The sequence below is a fragment of the Lepidochelys kempii genome, chromosome 22, assembly GCF_965140285.1.
Source record: "Lepidochelys kempii isolate rLepKem1 chromosome 22, rLepKem1.hap1, whole genome shotgun sequence".
NCBI lineage: Eukaryota > Metazoa > Chordata > Testudines > Cheloniidae > Lepidochelys > Lepidochelys kempii.
In genome coordinates, this window is record NC_136401.1 from 17,022,143 (window position 1) to 17,043,840 (window position 21,698).

Sequence of the window (21,698 nt, forward strand, 5' to 3'; positions counted from 1 at the left end):
GATGCAGCCTGGGCCATTAATTGGCCCAGCTAGCCACCTTAACCCCTTCAGGCCTTGTGCGGAGCAGACACCTCAAATCATCTTCACACCCTCAAGCCTATAAGCCTTGGGGGTGGGTTAGTGCAGCTGCCACCTGCCCTGCATTTGCCTGAGCAGGGCCGGCAGGGCATCCCTCTCTTGTTCTGCTTCACCCACTAGGAGACCCAGATTATCTTGGTCCTCCACTGCACCCTAAACTTTTCCCTTTGGTACTCTGGGTCTCCATCATCTATTGGCAGGGCCTGGTCCGTGGCTACTCGTTTCTCCTGTAGCACCTTCACTTGCCCCACAGGATCCCACAGCCCCCTTTCCCTCAGGGCCTGAGTTCCCACCATAGCTTGCTTCGCTTCAGTGGCAGTTCCTATGTTCCTCTGGGCCCCCTCCGTCCTAAGCATTTTATCTTCCAACTCCTACCACCCTCTTCTGGGTGCCTGGTTGACCACCTGCCGGGTCCACAGTCATCCCCACCCCGTCTACCCTGACAGTCTCCTGCATGCTCCAGTCCCCAGACACCCCCCTTCTTTTTTTCCCAATCTCACTGTGGCCCATGCCTTCCCCTTTGCTACCCCTTAAGAGGGCAGGGCCTTTTTATAGGGCCAACTTCACGGCACCCAAACCAGCCCCTTGTCCTTGCCTTGTCAATAGCCTGTGCTTCGCCCTTGTCTATTCCTGTCACAGTTCATACATGGGCATCTCCTTCTTAGGGGCCCCCGCTGACCCCAGGCAACACACGCCTGTCCCTTCCCTGTTCTACACACACGTTGGACTCTTTGGGGTTTCTTGTCTCCTTGCCTTCCGAATAAGGCTTCTCTCCCCTATACAGGCAGGGCTAGTCATGTCCTTCGCCCACAGGTACAGCACTTCTCTGGCTTCCCGGCCCCAGGACCCTGTCCAATCTCCCTCTCTGTGCCCTTTGCTAATCTCTTTCCATGGGAGCTTAAATCAATACAGCTGCTGTTCAGCCAGCCGTGTGTCCAATAAGCATTGGCCTGGGCCTCTCACTCTCTCTGCGAGTTCTCCAGCACCTGCCTGCTCTTTGTCAGCCCCTTCCACAGGGGTGGCGACTTTGGGGCCCAGGCTTGGAGGATGCATACTGTAGCTCCATTGTCTCCTCCCAACGTCTCCGACACCTCCCTCAGGGTGTGTGATCTCTGCTGATCTGCCTGGAGAGATGTCGCCTTCACGTCCCAGACCCCTGTGGAGCAGGCTCTAGGAGAAGAGGTATTTCCAGGGAGCCAGGTGGCCTTTTGTCCAGCCCTGTTTGTTCAGCTCTCCTCTCTGGGGGCAGCTGGCAGAGCACACGCAGTCCTGGACAGGTGGGATCTGGCAGCTAGCGTGACCGGGGAGAGATCCTGCTGAGGGACAAGCGGTGCTGGGATGCTCAGGATGGGAGCTGGCACCGCTGGTCTGTAATGCTCCTGGGTTGTCTGCCCTTAGACACAACCTCCAAAGCCACTTGACTAAGCCACTGCCCCATATCTGGGCTAGATCCTGCACTGATGGCCCTGTGGGGCGAAATGGCTGCCAGGTGCAGGGGTGGGGAGGGGTTCCTTGCCCTGTTATCCGCGGTTTCCTTCAGTACTCAGGAGGGGCCTGGCCCCATTTCCAGGAGCCCCAGGGGCAAGTGTTCCCTGGGGCCCTTCCTACTGACCCCCTCCCCAGCTGGGAAGAGAGTGAGACAGGATTAGGTGGCTCTGGGGGGCAGAGAGGCGGCTGGTCTGGGAGCTCTATCCAGCCTCCCGTCCCCTTCCACAGATCAGGATGAAGCCCAGCGGGAGATGGGGGCAGGGGGAGACCTGCAGGGGGATTATCTGCGGCTTCATGACCCCCACGCTCTCCTGTCCCAGTCCTCTATGGGGGCACAGGACGATGAAACCCCCTGCCCTGGACCAGAGCATTAGGATCCTGTGGTTTGATGCTGGTGATGTGGTGCGGGACATGAGGGCCTGGCATGGGAGGTGCCAAAGGCAGGGGGCACAGCCCCGGGCAGGAGACTCGGGTTTGCTCTTAGCAGGTTTCGCTCCAAGCAGGTGCGATTTCAAAGACCTTGTTCTCGCTCTTCAATTAGGAGCCATTGGAGGTGGCCCCCTCTACGTCCCCTCCACTGTGACCCCATCCCCTGCTATAAATCCTGGCTGGGCCCCCTGGTGGCATCCCTTGTTCTGTGACCCCAGCCCCCAGGGTGTAGCCCCCGGGTGTGTCCCCTGTACTGTGGCACTTGGGGACCTCTGGCCCTAAGACGCGTCTCTGGCACTCTTCATAACCGGCAACCCCCACACACACCCTGGCTGCGTTCCCTTGGCTCTCCCCCGGCCCTGTGACCCCATATCCCCCTTGCTGAGTCCCAACCCCCACATATGAACTCCCGAGGCTGTGGCCAGGGCACCCTGGAACCCCTGCATTCAGAGCAGCCGCCGTGCGTAGCTCCCCCTCTGGAAACGTGAGTGGCCGGGCTGGGACAAAGGTCCCTTGTGTTGGGGCCAGTGCAGGACAAGGCGCTTCCTGTCTAGAGCTGCATGGCAAGATTTGGAAACCACTTCCTGTGCCAGGCGCGTGGCCAGCACCGGAGGGGCGGGTGGTGTTCCAGAGGGGGGCGCTCGCCTCTTGCCGTAACTGCCCCATGACCACTCCTCCGCTCAGCACCACAGCCCACTCCCAGCTGGGATCCCGCCTGGTGCAGCCCCTCCCAGCTGGGATCCAGCCCGTGGCTGATGGGGGGGGGTGTGCAATCTCACGGAGGGTATTGCTGGCATTTGGGGGTCCCCTCGCTAAAGAACGTGGGTCACTCCCTGCAGCAGGGCTCAGGATGACTCCTCATGCCAGGGGAAAGCAGACTGGTCCAAAGCGGTGAATCACTGAGTATCTCCTGCCTGCAGCCCTCTCGTCTCTGCTCCTGGGGGTGGAGGCTCTGAACTGGGGGGCTTTGGAGACAGGGTGTGACCTGTGGGCAAGCCCTCTGGGGCCACGCCTGCCCGTCTCTCGCCTGTGGGGGGCCCGTGGCTGGCTGAATCCTCGTGGCCACCAGCCTGCCAGACACCCAGTTTTGAGAGATGTGCCTCGGTCGGTTCTGGGAAGCTGAGCAAGCTGGCGACCTGGGCGCCGTGCTGTGGGGGAGGCTCGGCACTGCCTCCCCCCGCCTCCCGTGTCGGGGGCTGCTGTTGGCATGACTCATGGGCCGGGCTCTGCAGCAGCATCGCTGGCTCATCCTGGTTGCGTTGGCTGTCATCATCCATCACTGGCTGGGAGCACCAGCTCGGCCCTGCTGGGGAAGAGTCCCACGTGCAGCCCTAGTCGCTGCCTGGGAGGGGCAGCTGGGCTTAGACTGGACCCACGGGTGCCATGGGGCTTCTTCCCAGTGAGGGGTGAGCTGGTGGCTGCATCGTGGGAAGCTGGAGCCTCAGAAATCTCTCCGGAGCCCCCCATAGACGTTCTGAGGACCCAATTGTTTGGAGGTGCAGGGGGCTCCCTCTCTGCTCCCCATGGTCGCTGTCCTCACTCATATCAGGTGCCCTTCATGACCCTTTGCAATGTGGGGTGACCCCCACTCTGGGCACCCTGGCTGTGTGGGGCAGGCTGGGCTGATTCCTGGTGCTGTGCCCACCCTCTCCAAGCTTCTTCCCTGACCCTCCCACCCCCCAGGGGAGCCCTCTCATCTCTTGTTAATTGCAGGGCTTGGCGCTGTGCAGACCCTGAGGTTCTCCCTGCCCTGCAAAGGCCATGGACGGGAGAGGGGGCTCTGTTTGCTGGGCAGATTAATCAGACAAGCTGAGGTCCTGCAAGCAACAGATGGCACAGATCACAGCCACTTCCCCGGCAGATCAGAGTCAGTGCTGGGGAAGGCTGAGGCAGGATTGGCTGTGGGCATCCACCGGTTCCTCAGACTGTATCTGGTCCTTGCCCAGACCCCTAGCATAACACCCCCTCCCTGCCATCCTCTACCTATGCCCTGCCTAGCCCCCTGCTTTGCCCCCAGGGGAAGCCGGTAGAATTTCCTTGGTAGTGCAGCTGGGAACCAGGACCCCTGGGTGCTGGCTGTGAGGCAGAGAGGGGGCGTAGGTTCACAGTTGGAGGTGGAGGAGCCAGGACGCCTGGGTTCTGTTCCCCGTTCCAGAAGGGTGAAATCTAGGGGCTAGTACAGGAGATGGGGAATCAGGACTCCTGGGTTTTACTCTTGGCCCTGCCAGTGATCACCTGCTTGTCTTTGGGTGAGTCCCTTCCCCACACTGTGTGCCTCAGTGTCCCCGAAGGGGAGCAGGGTTAATGGTCCATATACCTAGGACAGAGGGGCGAACAAGGGGTTCCAGCCCTGCTTACATGGGGGGTAGATTGGTGATTCCTCCGCCGGTTGCTCCATGAGCAGCCAGGGCCACAGCGGCTTAGACGCAACCATTCTGCCCCCTCCATCATAGGTGGGATGCAGCAGCCTCCCTCCACCATGGCCCACGCTAGGCCGGGCACGACCCCCTCTGCTGTGGCAGGCGCTGCCTCCTGCCAGTCTCAGCCCCCTGAGCTGATGGGTGCCATCTCAACCGGGAGCCCCCCTCTTCATGGCCAGAGCCCGGGCCCCTCGCTCCCCAGGCCTGAGGCAGTGGTGGCCCGAGTGATCCTCCACCTGCCGGGGCCGGATGAAGCTGCGGATGTGACCAGGAGGCCAGGATTTCCCCCACGGGGGGTGTGTGTCATGATCCCGGATGCCCTGCATGCCCCCCGTCCCCACTGCCAGCCAGGCCACCTCAGACCTAGCAGATGTCCTAACAAAGGGGCTGCGGCCGCCGACTCGTGCTCAGCCAAGCACAACATCCTGCCCCAGAAGTGAAGTCATCCCAGAACATGGGGGGAAACTGGGGGCGGGGGAGGGAGGAGCAAGGCAGCCAGGGCACCCCCCCCCCATATAACTGTCCCCCTTGTGCTGCTCATTGCCTAATCCCCACCTGTGCTGCTCTAATCGGCATCTGGAAAGTGACTTACTGGGCTCAGCTGCCTTCCCCGTGCTGGGGGTTGGGGGGCAGAGGGGGAGCTGCTTTTTGCACCCACCCTCCTGTGGGACCATTCTCCTGACTCGATCAGTGCTGGGGGCGGGGGGACACCCAGCTGCAGGGGGCAGAGAGAGTATCATGGAGGGCCGGAGCTCAGATTCCAGGCCCCATTCAGCCATGGGCCCCTCTGGCTGGGGAGACTATGGAGGGGGGCCACCTGTGCCATTGGGAAAGCGACCAAGCCCTTCCAGATTTGTCCCACCCAGCCCCAGACAGCTGTGTTCCCCCTGGCCTCAGCTGGGTCCCTCGTGGGGAAAGGCCTGTGCCCCAGCCCGCTCCCCCAGCAGCCAGGCCCCGCAGCCTGGGCTGGATCGGAGCCAGCGCCCCTGAGAGGGGAAGGAAGCAGAGTGTTCCCCACACTCTGTGATGAGTTTAGTGGCCTCAGCTGCTATTGTCTTGACCACAAAGGTGTTCAGCTGCTTGGGGAGAGGCAGGGCTGAGATGGCCCAGCTGGGGTTAACAAGCTCTCGCTGGGTAAGTAGTGACCCCCACCACCCCACGCCCACCCGCTTGGGCAGGGCCGGGGCGACAAATGGGAATGGGAGGGGGCTGGGGACGTGGCTGCACATGGCAGGGTAGCTGGATGGTAGCAGTGACTGCTGCCTAATGGGAACCAGCTGGGGCGGTGTGCGGAGAGTAACCAGGAGCAGAGCAGGTCTAGCAGCTGGGAGTAGGGAGGATGGTATGGTGGGGGTGGGGGGTGCCTGGGAAGTGTGGGGCTGTGCTGGCTTGCAGGGGTGGGGTCCTGGGTTGGTTTGGGGTCAAACAGGGCTGGTAAGGTTTGTACGGTGCTTGGAAATTGCCCCCCGCTCTGGCACTCAGCTAGCATTCTCCTCCTGGGGCGCCCCCAGGGGTGCTGAGCTCACTCCAGGGCACTGGCAGGCAGGCCAGTGTTCGCACAGGGATCTCGCAAACAGGAGCCACGCCGCTGTGGGCAGTGGGGTCTGTGCGCCAGGCCATGGCATGGTGCCCCCAAGAGTGCCAGAGCATGGTGGGGGGAGCAGATGAGGCAGCTCCTGGGGGCAGGTTTGTCCCTTGTTGCTCTTTGCTGGGGGGCTTCAACTCCCCCCATCTCACCTGAGGGGCCAATTTTGCTGTTTGGCCCCAATGGCATGCAGAGTCTTGTCTGTCTCTGGGGGCGGGGAGGGGGGAAGGGGATCCGTTCTCCCGCCCCCCCCTTGCCTCAAGCACAGTGTTTGTGGGGCATCCCCCCCCCCACCTTGTGCCCTGTCTCAGCAGGTGGGGCCAGCAAGGTGGAGGTCTCCCTCCTGGAGGTGGTGGAGGTGGAGTTGGGCCAGACAGCCAGGATCCCATGCAACTTCTCCCTCCCTGAGGCGAGCGACTACGCCTACATCAACTGGTTCTATGTGAGTACCAGCGCCCGGGGTGGGGGACTGACGGGGCAGGCTCGGGGGCCCCCAGCGGGAAAGGTCAGGGGGGACAGCGATGGGGCAGAAGCAGGGGACACTGGGAGATGTAGGTGGGGGGCAGAAAGGAGGGACTCCCATGGGAGGGTTTTAGGGGAATAAGAGCAGCTTGGTTGCTAGCCTGGCAAAGGCTGGCGGTGGGGGGTCCTAGTCAGAGCGAGAGGGTCTTGCCCCCTCTCCCCGCCTGGCCCCTGGAGGAGATCCCTCCCCACACGCCAGTGTCCCAGCCACCTTGGCGCTGTGCTAACAAAAGCCTCCACCGCCACCCAGTGGCACAAAGCGGGCCCAGCAGCTGATGGGTCCTGGGCTGGAGTGGCGAGTCCCTCTAGTTCTCGTTCCCCTCTTTAGATCGACAAACGCAGCCGGACGAAGATCTACTACATGGTCCGTGGCCAGGTCTTTGAGGTGGACACGGAGTACAAGGGCCGGGTGGCCATGGAGGATGACTTTACCCTCACCATCAGCAGGGTGACCCTGCAGGACGCCAGGACCTTTGTGTGCCAGGTCGGGGCGGGCAGCTTAGGGGTGGGCGAGAACCGGACCAAGCTCCATATTTACAGTGAGTGCCACTGGGCCCAGAACCGGGGGGAGAGGGGGAGAAAGAGGGGCAGGGCGACAGCCTCTGATTGGCATCTCGGCCCAACCCCCTGCTCTGGATGCTGCTGCTCAGGAACACCAGACAAGCTGACATGCTCCTTTCCCATCAGGGCTGCCTGCCCCTGCCAGGGCTTTGCCCAGGGGCATGGAGGTTTGGAGGCTGATTTAAGCCGGGAGCCTAGGGCAGGGCAGCATGTGCATGGCTCTCCCCATGCCGTAGTTCACAAGGCATTAGTGAGAGAGACACTGCTGCCCACTCCAACCCCTGCTGCCATTCCCCGGGCCTGTGACATGCCCTGTAGGACCAGCCATGCTGCCGTCGCTGGTTGCAACGCCTACCGGTGCAGTGGGAAGGCGGGAACAGGCTCAGGGCATTGAGAACAAGGGCTGGGTCTAGTTCCCCCTTCCATGGTGCTGGGGACTTTGCCTTTCCCCTCCCTCTCGGTCCACCTGGCACCAAACCCCTGCCTGGCATGCTGCTCTTTTCCAGAAACCCCGGAGCCTCCTGAGATTCAGGTGAACGACGCGGGCATCCCAGTGACGAGTAAGGAGATCCCAAAGGTGAGGGGAGCCAGCTGCGCCACACAGAGCCTGGCTCGCTCCAAAGGGGCCAGAGCACTGCTGGGGGGGAAGCTCACAATCATAGGTGCCAACTTGTCCGGCATCCGTGGCTACTCAACCCGCCCCGAGCCCCGCCCCGACACCTATGCTCACAAGGCTGGCAGGCACCCAGAAGAAGGTGGGACACTACTGGCAAGAAGCTCACAGTGCCAGCAGGGGTGGGGGGGATCCGAACTGCCTTGTCCAGGTGCAAGCTGCACCATGTGCTGTGTGTTGGGGGGTACTAGGGGGCGCTGGTATCGCGGGGACCTGGAGGTTTTCAGCACCAAGCGCTCCCTTTGCTGTCTCAGATCGCAGTGTGCATCAGCAAGAACGGCTTTCCGGCCCCCAACATCACATGGTACAAGAATGGGAGCCCCCTGTGGCAGGATGACACAAGTAAGTTTTGGGACCAGCTCCTTCTCCTTGGGCTGCTTAGGTACGTTGTAGCCTGGTGAGGCCAGCCCTGGGGAGCTGGGGTAAGGGGCCTGCCAAGGCAATTCCAGGACCACAATGCTCAGGATAATCCTGTATCCTGCTGCAAGGAAGCTCACAGCAACGGAGTGCCCATGGGCACAGTTGCGAGAAGCTCACAGCAATCCTGCTCAGCCCAGGGGTCGAGAAGCTTGTGCATCCCCATTCCTTCCTTCCAAGGGCTGGATCCTAGAGTCAGGGGCGCAGGGGTGGCTTTCGAGCCAACAGGGTCTGCAGGTGCCTAATCCTTCTTGGCACTGCCCCCATCACCTGCTTTCGCCCAGCAGAAATCAGCATCCTCTCCACCCTCATCAAGGAGTCCAGCGGGCTGTACACGGTGAGCAGCACCCTCTTTGCCCGTGTGAGCCGTGAGGACCGCCAGTCCCGCTTCCACTGCGCGGTCAGCTACTGCCTGCTGGGGGCCGACCAGACTGCCGTGTCCGAGAAGGTCAACGTCACCGTGTTCTGTGAGTCTGGGACTGATCAGCCAGGGCCCGGCCAGCCCAAGGGAAGGGGAGTGACTCTCCCTACTGGCAATAACACTCCCTGTGCTGCAGGGTTGATGCTGTAACTTCCATGGCCCCGCCTGAACGCCGTACGGCTGTTGCTCTGCATGGGGATAGTAGCGGGGGCCTGCAGTGATCCACCCCCCAGCTCCAGGTGTTGCCGGAGGTGCATGGCAACAGGTGGCATCTGCTCAAGTCTTGGCCCCTCACACTTCTGAGCGTGGATATAGGTGGAGTCACTCTGCTCTCCAGCCAGAGCAGCGCCCCGTCTATCAGATTCCCCCTCTCCTGTTTGCCTCTTGCTAGTTTCTCAAGGACCCCTGGGCTGCCCGCCCCACGGTCCAGGCTGAGCCGAGGCTCTTCACGTCTCTCTCTCTCTGCACCCCAGATTCCACGGAGAAGCTAAGTCTGGTGATACGCTCTCCCCAGCCGCAGGTGCGGGAGGGGGACGAGGTGACGCTGCACTGCGAGGGGGACGGGAACCCCCCGCCTGAGTACAACCTGCTGAAAGTGCAGGTGAGCAAAGGGGCAGGGCAGCTGGTTGGGGCAGGCTGGCTCTGGATGCCCAGGGGCTGACAGAGTGTGCCTTGAATATGGGGCTGCCTGACAGTCCCTGTCTGAGCTCCCCCCATGCTGTCTCTGTGCTCCCCGGTACACCGGGATCCTCACCCTTCCTGCGCTGGTGGGAGGGCTGCGGGTTCCACACACTTGCTACACCTGGACCTGCCCCAGTCTGGGAATCTGTTGCCGAGGGGTGGATGGCTCAAGGAAAGGGATAATCTCTGTGCCAGGGCACCGGTTCCAGCCCCGCCCCACGCAGAGTGGGCTTGATCAGGAGATGGGAGGCAGAGCCTGGCACCTCCCTGCCCCCCCCCCCACACACACACTAGGGCACCAGTTCCAGCCCAGCCCAGGGCAGGGGAATGGACTACGGGGCCGCAAACCAGCAGCAGCTCCCCCCTGCTCCCGGTGCAAAGGCGAGCCACGCGTGTGCCCACGTACCCTCACTCCCGCCTGCCCTGTGCCCCTCAGGAGGGTGCCCAGGCTGAGGAGAAAGACCTAACCTCCAGTAACGGGGTGCTGATCCTGCGGAAGGTCAAGAAGGAGGACAGCGGCCGATACCTGTGCCGGACTTTCGACCTCGACTCCATGGCGAGCCTGGAAGCCACGGCGGAGCTGTCTGTGAACTGTAAGGAAGGGCCGGGGAGGAAGGCGGGGAGGTTCCCCTGGGCCCTGTGCTGTCCCAGCCCTTCTCCCATTGAGCTCCACATGAATCTGTGCCGTGCTGCCTGCCCACCACCCGCCCCCATCCAGCACGATGGGCTGGCGACTCAGGGCCCCGTGACCCCAGCTGACAGGACGAGCGGTTCCCCAGTGGAGGGGAGGTGGCATTTGAGAATGGCCGCTTCCGGCTGCCTCCACCCAGAGCCAGCCTGTGTCCATGCTCCGGGCTGGCTCCTGGGAACCAGCTTCTGTTCTGTACCAGAGACAGCAAGCCCTAGGCCACACGAAGGGCGCCACGTCTCATCCCCACGCTTGCCCTCTCCCTAGACCTCGAAGGGCTCAAGATAACCCCTGAGGGGCCCATCCAGCTGCAGCAGGGAGAAGGCTTAGCCCTGACCTGTGACGCCAGAGGCTCCAAGCCCTTGGAGTTGCGGTGGAAGAAGGAAAAGGTAACGAACAATGCGGACGGCTGCTCCCAGACAATGGCACAGTGCTCCCCTTCCAAAGCGACGCTGGAACCTGGGCACAGTGCAGGAGAGGCCTTGGCTGTGCTCCAGTGACCTGCAGAGCTAGATGAAACCTCATTAATACTCACCCCGGGGCAGGACATTCCCTGCCCGCTAACCCCGAGGGGGTGAGAGTCTCTCCCTGACCTCCAACAGCAGGGCTTTGAGTGGAGCTGGAAAGCTTGGGAAGACCCAGCTGCTCCCTCAGCCATGTGCTGCTCCCAGGCAAGAGGTGGGGCCGCAGCAGTCGGACACTAGCCTGCTCGTTTCCTGTTCCAGAAGGGGAAACTACTGGGGCACGGAAAACAACTGAAACTGAGCAACGTCACCCTTGAATCTTCCGGCAACTACAGCTGCGAAGTGTCTGTGGCTGGGGTGCCAGGGCTCTCCCGCTCCAAGCAGGTGTACGTCGCCGTGCACGGTAAGAGCCAGCCACCGCCATATCCCCGCCCCCCCTTCCTGCACAGGCTGGGAGGGGACAGCTTCTGGGGGGGGGGGGGAAACCCAGCAAGGAGCCCATGGAATTGCCCTCATGGTACACACAGCCCACACCCGACTGCTTCCACCCCAGCCCTGCTGGTCCCTGGGAGGAATGAGCGGGCAGAGAGAGACGAGAGACGCAGCCTCCCAACATCCTGGAGGGCGTGGTGCATCTCCCCTCACCTGGTCAGATGGCTGCAGGGAGCCCATGTCACAGTGCTGGACAATTGCACCTGTATTTCCCCCTCCATGGGCCCTTGAGGGCACTCACTCTAGGCTCCTGGCTCCTCAGTTGTCACCTCTCTTGGGCAGAGACTCGCATTTCTCTCCCTCCTGACTTTTCCAGGTTTTTCCTCCTGAGTTTTTCCAGGCTGCAGTTTATTCCCAGCAAGTCAGAGTGCCTGAATAGGGCACAGTCCGTGCTTTGCTTCCTCGATAGAGGCTATGAACAGCTGTCATTGCCAGTAGTCACAAGTCTGTGCACAGCTCTTTCTAAGCAAGCACATTTATTCTTAAGGTGAAAGCATAACAGAGAAAATCGATTACAAACAAGCAAAGAGCCTCTAAGCAGAGGTCATCCCAATTGCAGCCTCAGGTTCGTCAAACCCCACACCTGGGTTTTCCCCACCGTTACAAGTTCATAGCATCTCAGATTCCAGACAACCATAAATAGCTCAGTCATTCCTTTGTACGTCTTGGGCTTTGATCGTGGCTTTGTGTACTAGGTGATCAGCAGACAATGGCTCACTTCACAGGATGTAGCTTCAAAAGGCTGCGGTTTTGCAGAACCAGAGGTGGGGAATTTGCATTCCCCCCAAGCTCCCCCAGGAAAAGCACTAAACACATTTTGTTCCCAGACACTCTTCTTGCCTGACCCATTGTTCAGTATAGTCCTCTGAAACACACACACACACACACACCCCGCTGTCACATCTCCCCTCAGGAGGTTGCACGCAATTCCGGCCCACAATAAGACAAACTGTTCATCGATTACAATGGGGCCCCAAAGATACAAAAACGTAATCCAATACAGTCTCCCAAGGACACTGCAGGAAATTGTCCCATCTGTCCCAGGCCACGCTGACACCTCTGCTTTGTGTTTCTTCCTCCCCCACAGCAAAGCCACAGATCAGTCCCAAGGATTCCCTGGTGCCCGTGAAACAGAATGAGCTGGTGACCCTGATGTGCAGAGCTACTGCCCTCCCTGAGCCCACGATCACGTGGAGCATCAATGGAACGGTGAGATCCACCCGCCGGATGCGGTGCAGGGAATGGACCTGGGGGCTCGGCAGTGGTTCTTGACCTCTTCCATTCAGGCGTCTCCTGTTACATATTTTTGGGGAACCCCCAACTAGGGAGGGCAGTCGTAGGCCCTGGTTGGGAACCCATGGGCTAGCAATCACTTCTTCCCCTCCTGCGCGGCATCCCTCATTCTCTTCCATCTCCCCCCAGGTCCAAAACCACATAGACCATCACCACGTCATCAGCAACTTGACCGTCCAGGTCACCCCAGAACTGCTGCAGTCAGGAGTCACCTGCATGGCCACCAACAAGCTGGGCACTAGCAGTCTTCACATTACGCTGCAGCTGAGTAAGTCTCCTGGCCACCTTGACGGGGGAAGCATCCCATGCGGGAAATCCCCTTTTCTCACTCCAGACCAGACTGGAGTCCTCCCCTCCTGCTTTAATTCACAAAACAGAGAGACCATTTTTTCTTACTGATTTTTTTTTTAATTTCTGATTAAAAACAAAATACACAATATACCAAGAGCATCAGACAAGTCATGTAGCCTTCAATGCACGGGCCCACACAACCCCAATAGCGCTCAGCCTGCCTGTGAAAAGAGTCACGGTTCACCCAAAGATGGATAGAATAGGGGATCTGCAAAGGGGCTTTACATTCTCCAGGCCTGATGGTCATTCATGCCTCAGTGGCAGGGTATAAATGGGCCTCAGTGTAAATGAGAATTGGGCCCTTCTTCAGGATCAGAGCTGGTTTAAAAAAAAGTAATACGTGTTTTGTCAAAATATCAGCAATTTCAATTTTTTAAACAAAGCTTTGGTTTTTGGAGAAAGAAGTGACAGGGCACATAAAATGAAAGTGTTTCTACCTGCTGGGTCCCTCGAATTTTCAAAAATCAGAAAATTCTGCCCCAAATATTTTTGGAGAGAAAAACTCTGACGGTGATGGAGAAAGACAGACAGCACCCACCTCCCCCTGTCCATGATGATGGTTCCACTTGAGACATTTCAGGAGTAGCTGGTCTGGCTTGGTCTGATTTTGCTGAAGTTCTGAGCTTCTCTGCCATTTTTAAAATCTTAATAATAATCTCTTCCCCTTTCTGTCAAGGCCTAATCCTGTCAAGTGCTGAGCATCCTCTACTCACATTCATGTCAATGGGAGTTGAGGATACTCAGCACCTCCCAAGACCTGATTCTCAGTACATGAGTACTCCCTTTGACTATTCACGTGCGCCAACGTCACCTAACATGGCCAGTCAGGAGAGACGACGGGTCCAGGGAAAGCAGGATTGACAAGACCTGAATTGCTAATGGAGGAGGAACTTTTCCGTCTCTTTGTAAAAGTCAGAACCTAAATGTGCATAGAAAAGAGATCACGAATACCATAACAGGGAGGGCCACTTACTCTCTATTTACAACTAGTAGGAAAAGTACTCTGATTGTGGCACAAACCCACTGTGTCCTCAAAAGGCCAGAGTAAGTAGGTAACAAGGAGTTCTCACTCATAGCTGTTTTCACTTGAAGAGAGCTCAGCTTTGTGAAGAGAATCAGACATGTGGAGAGAATCTTTCTTCAATGGTAGGATTAAATCTATTTCCCTGGTCTCTTGCTGCACTGATGGAAGAACGTGTTGGTTCTTAAGCATTTGCTCTGGGTTCAGTTCCCTGTGGATTACAAATCTAAAAGCCAAGTCCACTTTGCAGGGTATGAAGCTCCCACCTACAAATTCTTCCATAAGGGCAAAACGTGAATTCTAGAGTTAGTGTTTACAAAGTCTCCATAGGTTATTACTGGAGCTGCTGTGCACCACAGTCCAGGATCAGGGCCCCAATGTGCTAGGTGCTGCACAAAGTGACATTCCCTGCCCCAAAGGGGTTACAATATTTCCTTGGTTGCCTCACGCCAGAGGGTGAGCTAAGGAGAGGTGACAGACTGAACTGTAAGATTTAAAGCTTGGTTCTACTTGAAAAGTGACTGTGAAAGAGGCATGTGGGGTCAGGGCGGGGGGAAGAGGGTTCATTGTAAAGTAGTGATTTTCCTAATTTGCAAGTTCAGCCCTGAACCGAAGAGCTGCTGGCTTTGATTGGAGCTCAGGCCCGATTAACAGCAGAGACTGGGCAGTCAGAACTTAATTTAATTAACGGCACTATTGAGAATGCAAAAGCTAGAAGAGAGGCTGGGCAGGGCTATGGGGAAGACTGAGCAGTCAATGCTTATTCGTGTCCTTCAAATCAGCAGGTAGGATGCTGAATGCACACAGCTCTCCGATCTGAGCTGCCAAAGGACGGAGGGGAATTCTGAGGCCAGTTGCTGATGGCCGTTGGCCTGGCTTCAGGGAGGGCAGCTTGAATTCACTTAACACTCACTGACCTTTCCCATGTGCTGGCTAATAATTTCCAAATGTAGAGTCTCCTGCATGTTTCTTCCCCATGTCTCTCTGGGCTGGAGAGTAAGCCCAGCTGCTTGGCTGTAGCCTACGCTGCGTGATCCGTTCTCAGCACTATTTGTTAGTGGCGTCTGTGTTGAACATTGAGGTCCTAGAAAGTGGAGGTCCAAAAGATGATTCATCATCTCGTTATCGTTAGCCCTGGGTCCCTGTGGCGGGAGAGGTACTGTGCACACGGGTGAATCTGTAACTGGCTGGGGAAAGCCAATGAGCACGTCTGCAAGGCTGCCCAGGGGCAGGGAATGCTTGCCCGCTCCAGCCCCTGGCGTTTCAATGACACACTGTGCACAGACAGATGGTTCAAGGCTGGAGTCTCCCTCTAGCTGGTGGGATGCTGCTGGGGGCACCCTTCATGCTAACTCACTCCCAGCTTTCCAGAGAGGGGAAGAAATCAAATCAACCAGCCAGTGTCTATCTTCATTACAGGGACGACAACTACGTCACCTCCTCCTATTGGCAACACTACTGGTAAGCGTCCCCAGGGAAAGTGCTGAATAATGGCCCCTGCAGTGGTCAGAGGAACGAGATCTCACCCACACATTAAGTACCCCCTGTGGAAGGGAAGGGATGAGACTAAGAGCCCAGAATGGCCCAGCAGTGCTGCCCGGGCCCCTTGAAGATGGGGATGGATGGGGAATAGCAGCCGCATCCCCTCAAGTCACCCCTTGGTGTCCTGGTACGGAGAGATGCCATGGGCACCTAGTTCTAAACTTCAGACCCTGTGAGCTGCCCTGGGGCACTGGGGTGGGCGGTTAAGTCCCGGAGCCAATGGGGTGAATGTCTGCCCAGAGCCTTCCCACCTCCGGGAGGAATGGGCCTCATTCAGCACTCTCTCTCCATTCTTTATTGGCATTCTAGCGGAACCTATCAAGAAAGGTCAGTAGCTACTGTACCCCACAGGACCCCCTGCCTCCCAGCTGGTCCCTTTCCTCTTGAGACCCCTGCCCTGCTTTCATCGTGTGAGCTCCTCGCACCCCTTCTTGTGGCCTCCAGGCACCCACTCCCAGCCTTCCCCTCTGCCTACAGCTGTGTTGATGGTTGTGTGTCCCCCACCGTTTGCAGAGTGCAACATTCACGTTACACCCCAGAAACAGGCACGAGCACGTGACTCCTTCAGGCCATTCTTCCCCTAGTTTCCTCCCCACTCTTTGACCTTCACTCAGCTGGGATCTCTTGCCCTCGGTCCGTGGCACTGGGTGGGTGGCAGATGCTGCAGAGGGAGGTCTAAATTAGAGTCTAAAACACAGTATTTGGATGAGAAGTGCTTCCATATCAGCAAAGTGTTTCCGACCTGACCGAGGTTTTAGACACTTTATTTTAGATGCTGGGTGATTTTAGATGTGCCTAAGGCCCACTTTCAAAAGCGGCTTAAGCACTTAGGAGGCCAAGTCGCATCGAGCCTTAGGACCTGAAGTCACTGACGGCTTGTTGATACGTGGCACACTACTCAGCAGCACAACGGCTGTGCGTCAGGGAAGACATGACCTCCGTCAACAGGAGGGGCTCTCCCATTACTGGAGATGCTGCTTAATACACAGCACGTTACAAACATCCATTCGTTGCGTCCCATATTGTTACCCCCCAGCAAGCCAACAGCAGGGCCAGGAACAGAACCCGAGAGCTCTCCCAGTGCATTCTGCTAGCTCTGCTGCATGCATCCCCCTTCTTTTCCTGGTGCCCCCCAGCAACCCCCTGCCCGTTCTATGCCCTTCCGATGCAGCCTGGGGAGAGGTAAGCGTGCTGCCCACTACCGCGGCGAGTGGCAGGTGACGGGCGTCTCTCAGGGAAGCCATGGGGTCAGGCAGTAACAGCACCTGTCTGTTGCGAGCAGAGCAAAAGACCCAGGAGAGCAAGGGCGTGATCATCGTGGCAGTCATCGTGTGCATCCTGGTGATCGCCGTGCTCGGCGCCGTGCTCTACTTCCTGCACAAGAAAGGCAAGATCCCCTGCAACCGCACCGGGAAGCAGGACATGTAAGCACAGCTTGCGCCCCAGCCACACCCTTCCAGCCCTCCCCCGCCTCCCAGCTAGCAAGGGCTTGGCTCAAAGACGCACCAAATCATTCACGCTTCCCATCTCATCCCATTCAGGCAGCTTGCTCTGCCCCCCACCCCCCTCGGAAGGGCTAGGATGCCTCACTGCCTTTCTCATGCCGGGGGGAGGCCTGGATGTAGAGTAGCCAAGAGCTTCCCAGCAGCAAAGGCTCCCGGCACTGCCTCCTGAAGCAGGCACTGTAGGGAGCCACAGCTGAGTTTCGCCATCAGCCAGCAAGCCCTCCTGTGACCACACTCCAGCAGCACTGAGCTTGGCAGCTATCCCAGGGCTCCTGCCCCTTCCCCTACAGCACCTCCTGCTGGTAGAGGCTGGAGTCGTTGAAAGCTTCCCTCGGCCTGGGTTTCCACCATAGTTGGATTTTGCTCTGACTCCTTTTCCTTCCGCCCTCTGGGAGTCCGGAGCAATCAGCCAAAGGGCCCAGATTCCCACACCTCAGCCTGTAGGCGCTCAGGTACCTCAAATGTCTCTGAAAACTGTCACCTCCCTCCCCCTAGCACCAGGCCAGATGCCCGTAAAGACGAGATTGTAGTTGAAGTTAAGTCAGATAAACTTCCCGAAGAGGCGGGGCTTCTGCAGGGCGCTAACAGCGAGAAGAGACCTGCAGGTGACCAGGTAGGACAGATCTCCATGCAATTACCTTCCGGGGGCTGGGCTCTCCCTTGGCAGCCTCTGGCCAGGAGCAGCAGCGATGCTCGAAGGGCACAGGGGGTGTCTCTGCCCTACAGCTCACACTGAGGGTGGGCCTCCTCTGGAGCTGGGGAAGCAGCTGTCAACTGCTGTTCCCAGCACCCCTCATCTTGCATGGGCCTTCATCATCCATCGTCATCAGCAGTAAATAAGGGAAGTGGGGAAGAGACCTCATGGTGCCAGCCTTCATTGCACAACAGTCAGCGCCGGGGCCGAGATGTGGATGTGTTGCTGCATGCTCGTGGGAAGTAGCGGTGTTGAAACTGCTTTCCCTTCTGCTATAAAAACTTTCCCTTCCCCCTCCTTAGCTCTCTCACTGTGAACTTGACCACTTCCCCTAGCTCCCAGGAGAAAGCAGAGTTGCAGGCCCTTACGTTTCCCTGTTCCCTCTTGGTTCGCGGTCAGCCTGGTCTGGAGCTAAGCGGTGTAGGTGTTACAAGCTAGAGAACCTCTGGCCTCCGCAAAGCCCCCGCGTAGGGACCTAGACTCCCTAGGCTAGGTATGTGCCTAAGAATGGGATCCACAAACACCAGGGCAGGGTCTGTCCTCAGCCATGGGACTGCAAGGAGGAGGAAAAGAAGGTAGCAGCCCTAACCAGTGGGTTCTGCTGCTAGGGAGTTTTTCCCCTCTCCCCGGGGAAGCTGCTTCATGGGGTATAAGCAATTAAAGAGGCAGCCCCCTCCCCCCCCACTGATATAGGCTTGTTCCTGACGTTTATCCTAAAGTGCTTTGTCTAGTTTTAATATGCAGAGGTTTCCAGTTGGACAGTTCCAGTTCAGCTAACATTTTCCTTGGTTTAATGCAAATCGGCGTATACAAGCACATGCCCCAGTAGCCTTCAGCTCATCCCTCAACCACAGAATGGTGTAAGGAGGAGCCTCCACTGCCAATACCCACTGCTCTAGGAGTCACACTTACCCGGGTTGGCTCTGAGCAGCTGGTCCTTTCATCTGTGGGAGGAGGGAGAACCTGCACTCTGATTGCCTCTAACTACTTATTTCTTGTCCATGGCTTAAAGGCAGAGAAATACATCGACCTGAGGAACTAGAATGAGGGACCCGCCATGTGTTTTTTCCCTTCAAACCTTTCCTGATCCTGGATCGCCGCCTCCCAACCCTGCTCCAGCCCCTTGGGAGCGTGACCAGAGACCTTGAAATGCATCACAGCGCTGAGACTGCTCTGCCAGGAGAAATACCTCACCCCCCAACCCCACCCAACATGGCCGTTACACTAGCCAAGGGTCTGAAAGATAACATGCTAGCAGCAGCAAATCTGGACTGGCTTACTGCTTCAGAGAGGCCAAAAACAAATTCTTGGAAACATCCACATTACCCTGACAGGGGAAGAATTTAAGGTCTTATCAGGAATGTTACTCTTCGCTTTTTATTGTTCCAGTTGTGTGTGTGTATTGAGAGAGGGGTGGGGGGGAAATCTAGAAGCAATTTTACCGAAAATTCACAGCAGGTAAGTCCCCCTGCCCTCCTGAAAGTAGGCTAGAGCACTAGGCAGTCTGGGTTTCTCTGGCTAGAGTTGTGCTTTTAATTGGAGCTCCTTCCAACTGAAAAAAACCCAACCCCACAACCCGTATTAAATTAGCAGCATTCAGCTAAGTCTCTGAACAATGGGTGCATAGTATGAATTACAGCTAGGGGGTGGAATTTACCTGGTGGGTTCTAGGATGCAAATGGTTAATTCTCTTAGCTTTTCCCTTAACTGTTCTTGTTTTGCTGGTTTAGATTCACAGCCTCTCAACTTGCACTGGTGAAATGCAAGTAGAGCGCTCCATTCTCGGAAGAGTTGATTTCGTTTTCCCAAGTGACTCTATTGAGAACAAGTAGCTGAAAGGAAAGGATCTCTGTTCTATGTGCAGTAAAAAGCAGGGCCTCCCAGTTGTTCTGAGGTTTTGGCAGGGACTGGACCCAACAGTACATTCATATGAAAGTTTTAAAGCTGCATGATGTGGCATTGCTTAGCTGAGGGCTTAGGCCTTGTTTCACACCTGCCACCTCCCTGAGGAACGTGGCTACCCTGGGCAGATTTCTAATTAAGCTGTACCGTGGCTGAAATGAGCAGGCCCTCCAGCAGACCACGTCTAAAGTCGAGGCTGATGAAGAGAAAAGCTTTATGCCATGCTTAGAAATTGGCACCTCTCTTAAAAAAAAACCCTCAAAAAACCCTAAAGTATTCTCACTAGATAAAACATTACATATCCTTGACTAAAATCCCACTCTCTGGCCTAGGCCAGGGTGACAGGTACCAACTGTGAACAAGAAGGGAAACTGACAGAACTGAGCTCCCAGACTATTGAACTGGTGCTATCTGAGAGATACCAAACAGACCACCACCTCACGGAAAACACCCAGCCTGTAAGCATATACCGCTGTTGCTTCCATCAGCCCTATGAGCTCTCCCTCATCCGCAGGCGAACACTGAGGAGATGAGCCCCTTGCTTTTCCTTCTCGATTCCTATTAGAGAAGTAAAGCAAGTTGCAGAACTTGTTTCACCTAGGCACACACCCCCATAGCTGCTACTTAACCAGCCATTTATTTTCCATTCCTCCAACACTTCAGCAACAAACAGACTTACATTAACACTGGGCAAAACGATAACAGCTCCTTTCCTATGCACCCAACTTCCTCAGTGGTTATTGAGACTCTCTGCGGCAGCAGATGCAACCAACTCATTAACAAAAAGGGTGAGCTGTACTTGTGAGCTAGAATTATCAGAAGCAAAAGCTTTGGTTATATATATATATATATATATTTTTGTTGGTTTGTGTGTAAATTTAAGAGTTTGTCTGATATTTGCAGGGGTTTTTTTTATATATGTGAAAATAAAAAGCCAAAATACTTCCAGGACTGGCTGTACTTTGTCTCAATTCACAATGGTGAAGTAAGAAACTCAATTAGGGATGGTAACATTCCCTAGGTGCGGATTGTACACTTGGACTGTAATGTGTGACTTCATCTCCTCCTCCCTTCACCCCTCATTATAATATTTATAATATATGCTCACAACTGGGTCAGGAGCTACTACTGCATTCCTACTTAGACACAAGAACGGGGGCTCTTGTTTGTTAGACTGAATTTGATTTAGATTTAATTAACACAGGGATGGGCAAACTTTTTGGCCTAAGGACCACATCTGGGTATGGAAATTGTATGGCAGGCCATGAATGCTCACAAAATTGGGGGTTGGGGTGCGGGAGGGGGTGAGGTTGGGGGTGTGGGTTCTGGGGTAGGGCTAGAAATGAGGAGTTCAGGGTGCGGGCTCCGGCTGGGGTTGCAGACTCTGGGGTGGGGCTGGGGATGAGGGGTTTGGGTGTAGGAGTGTTCTCTGGGCTGGGACCAAGGTGGTCAGAGGGGCGGGAAGGGGATAAGGGCTGGGGCAGGGGCACGGGAGGAGGTCAGAGATGCAGGCTCCGGATGGCGCTTACCTCAAGCAGCTCCCATAAGCAGCAGCATGTCCCCTCTCCAGCTCCCAGCCAATGGGAGCTGCAGAGCTGGCGCTTGGGGTGGGGGCAGTATATGGAGCCCGCTGGCTGTCCCTATGCGTAGGAGCCGGAGTGGTGGACATGCCCACCATGCTCCTGCTTCCAGGAGCCGCGCCAAGCGGAGCAAGACCCTGACCCCACTCCCTGGCTGGAGCACCAAGGCGGGGCAAGCCTCTGACCCTGCTCTCCGGCAGGAACTTGAGGGTCGGATTAAAAGGTCTGACAGGCCAGATGCAGCCCGTCGTTTGCCCACCCCTCACTTAACAACTCCATAGCTGTGCTGCTGCCAGAGAGGAAGCAGACGCAAGTGTTTCCGGAAAGATCTATTGACAGTCCTCGCTCATAAGAGGTCAAGGAGTACCCCCCCACAACTCAAGAGAGACATTTCTCATTAGTTTCTTATAAGAATGAGGCCTCTCAGATACCAGTTTGCATTGCTTAAGGAGCACATGCTTTCCTAGAATGCCAGCAGCTGGCGACAGGCCCTTTTTCCTATATTTCCCACCTTTGCTCAGAAGGGGCAGTGTTGACAACCCATGTGTTAGCAGAAGACCAAAGCTCTGTGAATGAGGAGGAATCCTCATTCAGTAGGGCTGTGCAGTTTAAGACAAACTTGCAGTGTCTCAAGGCTTGTCTCCACTAGAGTTTTGCTGCTTTAACTACACTGGTATGACTGACGCTGAAAAAACCCCTAGTGTGGACGCAGCTATACTGGGATAAGTGTTTATACCATACTCCAGTTCAGGAAGAAAAATACACCATATACCAGTATAACTTCATCCACACTAGGGTTTGTACTGGTATAACTATGCCAGTGGGGGAAAAATCCCACCTGTCACAGACAGTTATACTGGTATATCTTTTCTAGTGTAGACCAGCCCTGAG

General features: G+C 56.7%; 1 protein-coding gene across 6 annotated transcripts in view; it reads left to right on the plus strand.

Moving 5' to 3' along the window:
• The window catches only part of MCAM (melanoma cell adhesion molecule), a 35,717-nt gene extending 15,542 nt beyond the window's left edge, over nucleotides 1-20,175 (plus strand). Inside the window, exons 2-17 of one of the 6 annotated variants that reach the window (XM_073320778.2) lie at nucleotides 6,312-6,442; nucleotides 6,851-7,061; nucleotides 7,590-7,660; nucleotides 8,011-8,098; nucleotides 8,458-8,640; nucleotides 9,068-9,195; nucleotides 9,712-9,868; nucleotides 10,231-10,352; nucleotides 10,689-10,830; nucleotides 12,007-12,128; nucleotides 12,342-12,480; nucleotides 15,004-15,045; nucleotides 15,436-15,453; nucleotides 16,409-16,550; nucleotides 17,127-17,244; nucleotides 18,338-20,175. In XM_073320778.2, coding sequence (XP_073176879.1) covers nucleotides 6,312-6,442; nucleotides 6,851-7,061; nucleotides 7,590-7,660; nucleotides 8,011-8,098; nucleotides 8,458-8,640; nucleotides 9,068-9,195; nucleotides 9,712-9,868; nucleotides 10,231-10,352; nucleotides 10,689-10,830; nucleotides 12,007-12,128; nucleotides 12,342-12,480; nucleotides 15,004-15,045; nucleotides 15,436-15,453; nucleotides 16,409-16,550; nucleotides 17,127-17,244; nucleotides 18,338-18,367 — 1,844 coding nt within the window. In that variant the 3' untranslated portion in view covers nucleotides 18,368-20,175. Of the gene's footprint in view, nucleotides 1-6,311; nucleotides 6,443-6,850; nucleotides 7,062-7,589; nucleotides 7,661-8,010; nucleotides 8,099-8,457; nucleotides 8,641-9,067; nucleotides 9,196-9,711; nucleotides 9,869-10,230; nucleotides 10,353-10,688; nucleotides 10,831-12,006; nucleotides 12,129-12,341; nucleotides 12,481-15,003; nucleotides 15,046-15,435; nucleotides 15,454-16,297; nucleotides 16,385-16,408; nucleotides 16,551-17,126; nucleotides 17,245-18,337 lie in introns of those variants that run through there. The other 5 variants (XM_073320780.2, XM_073320781.2, XM_073320783.2 and 2 more) reach the window with 5 other exon arrangements.
• Nucleotides 20,176-21,698: the final 1,523 nt, after the last annotated feature.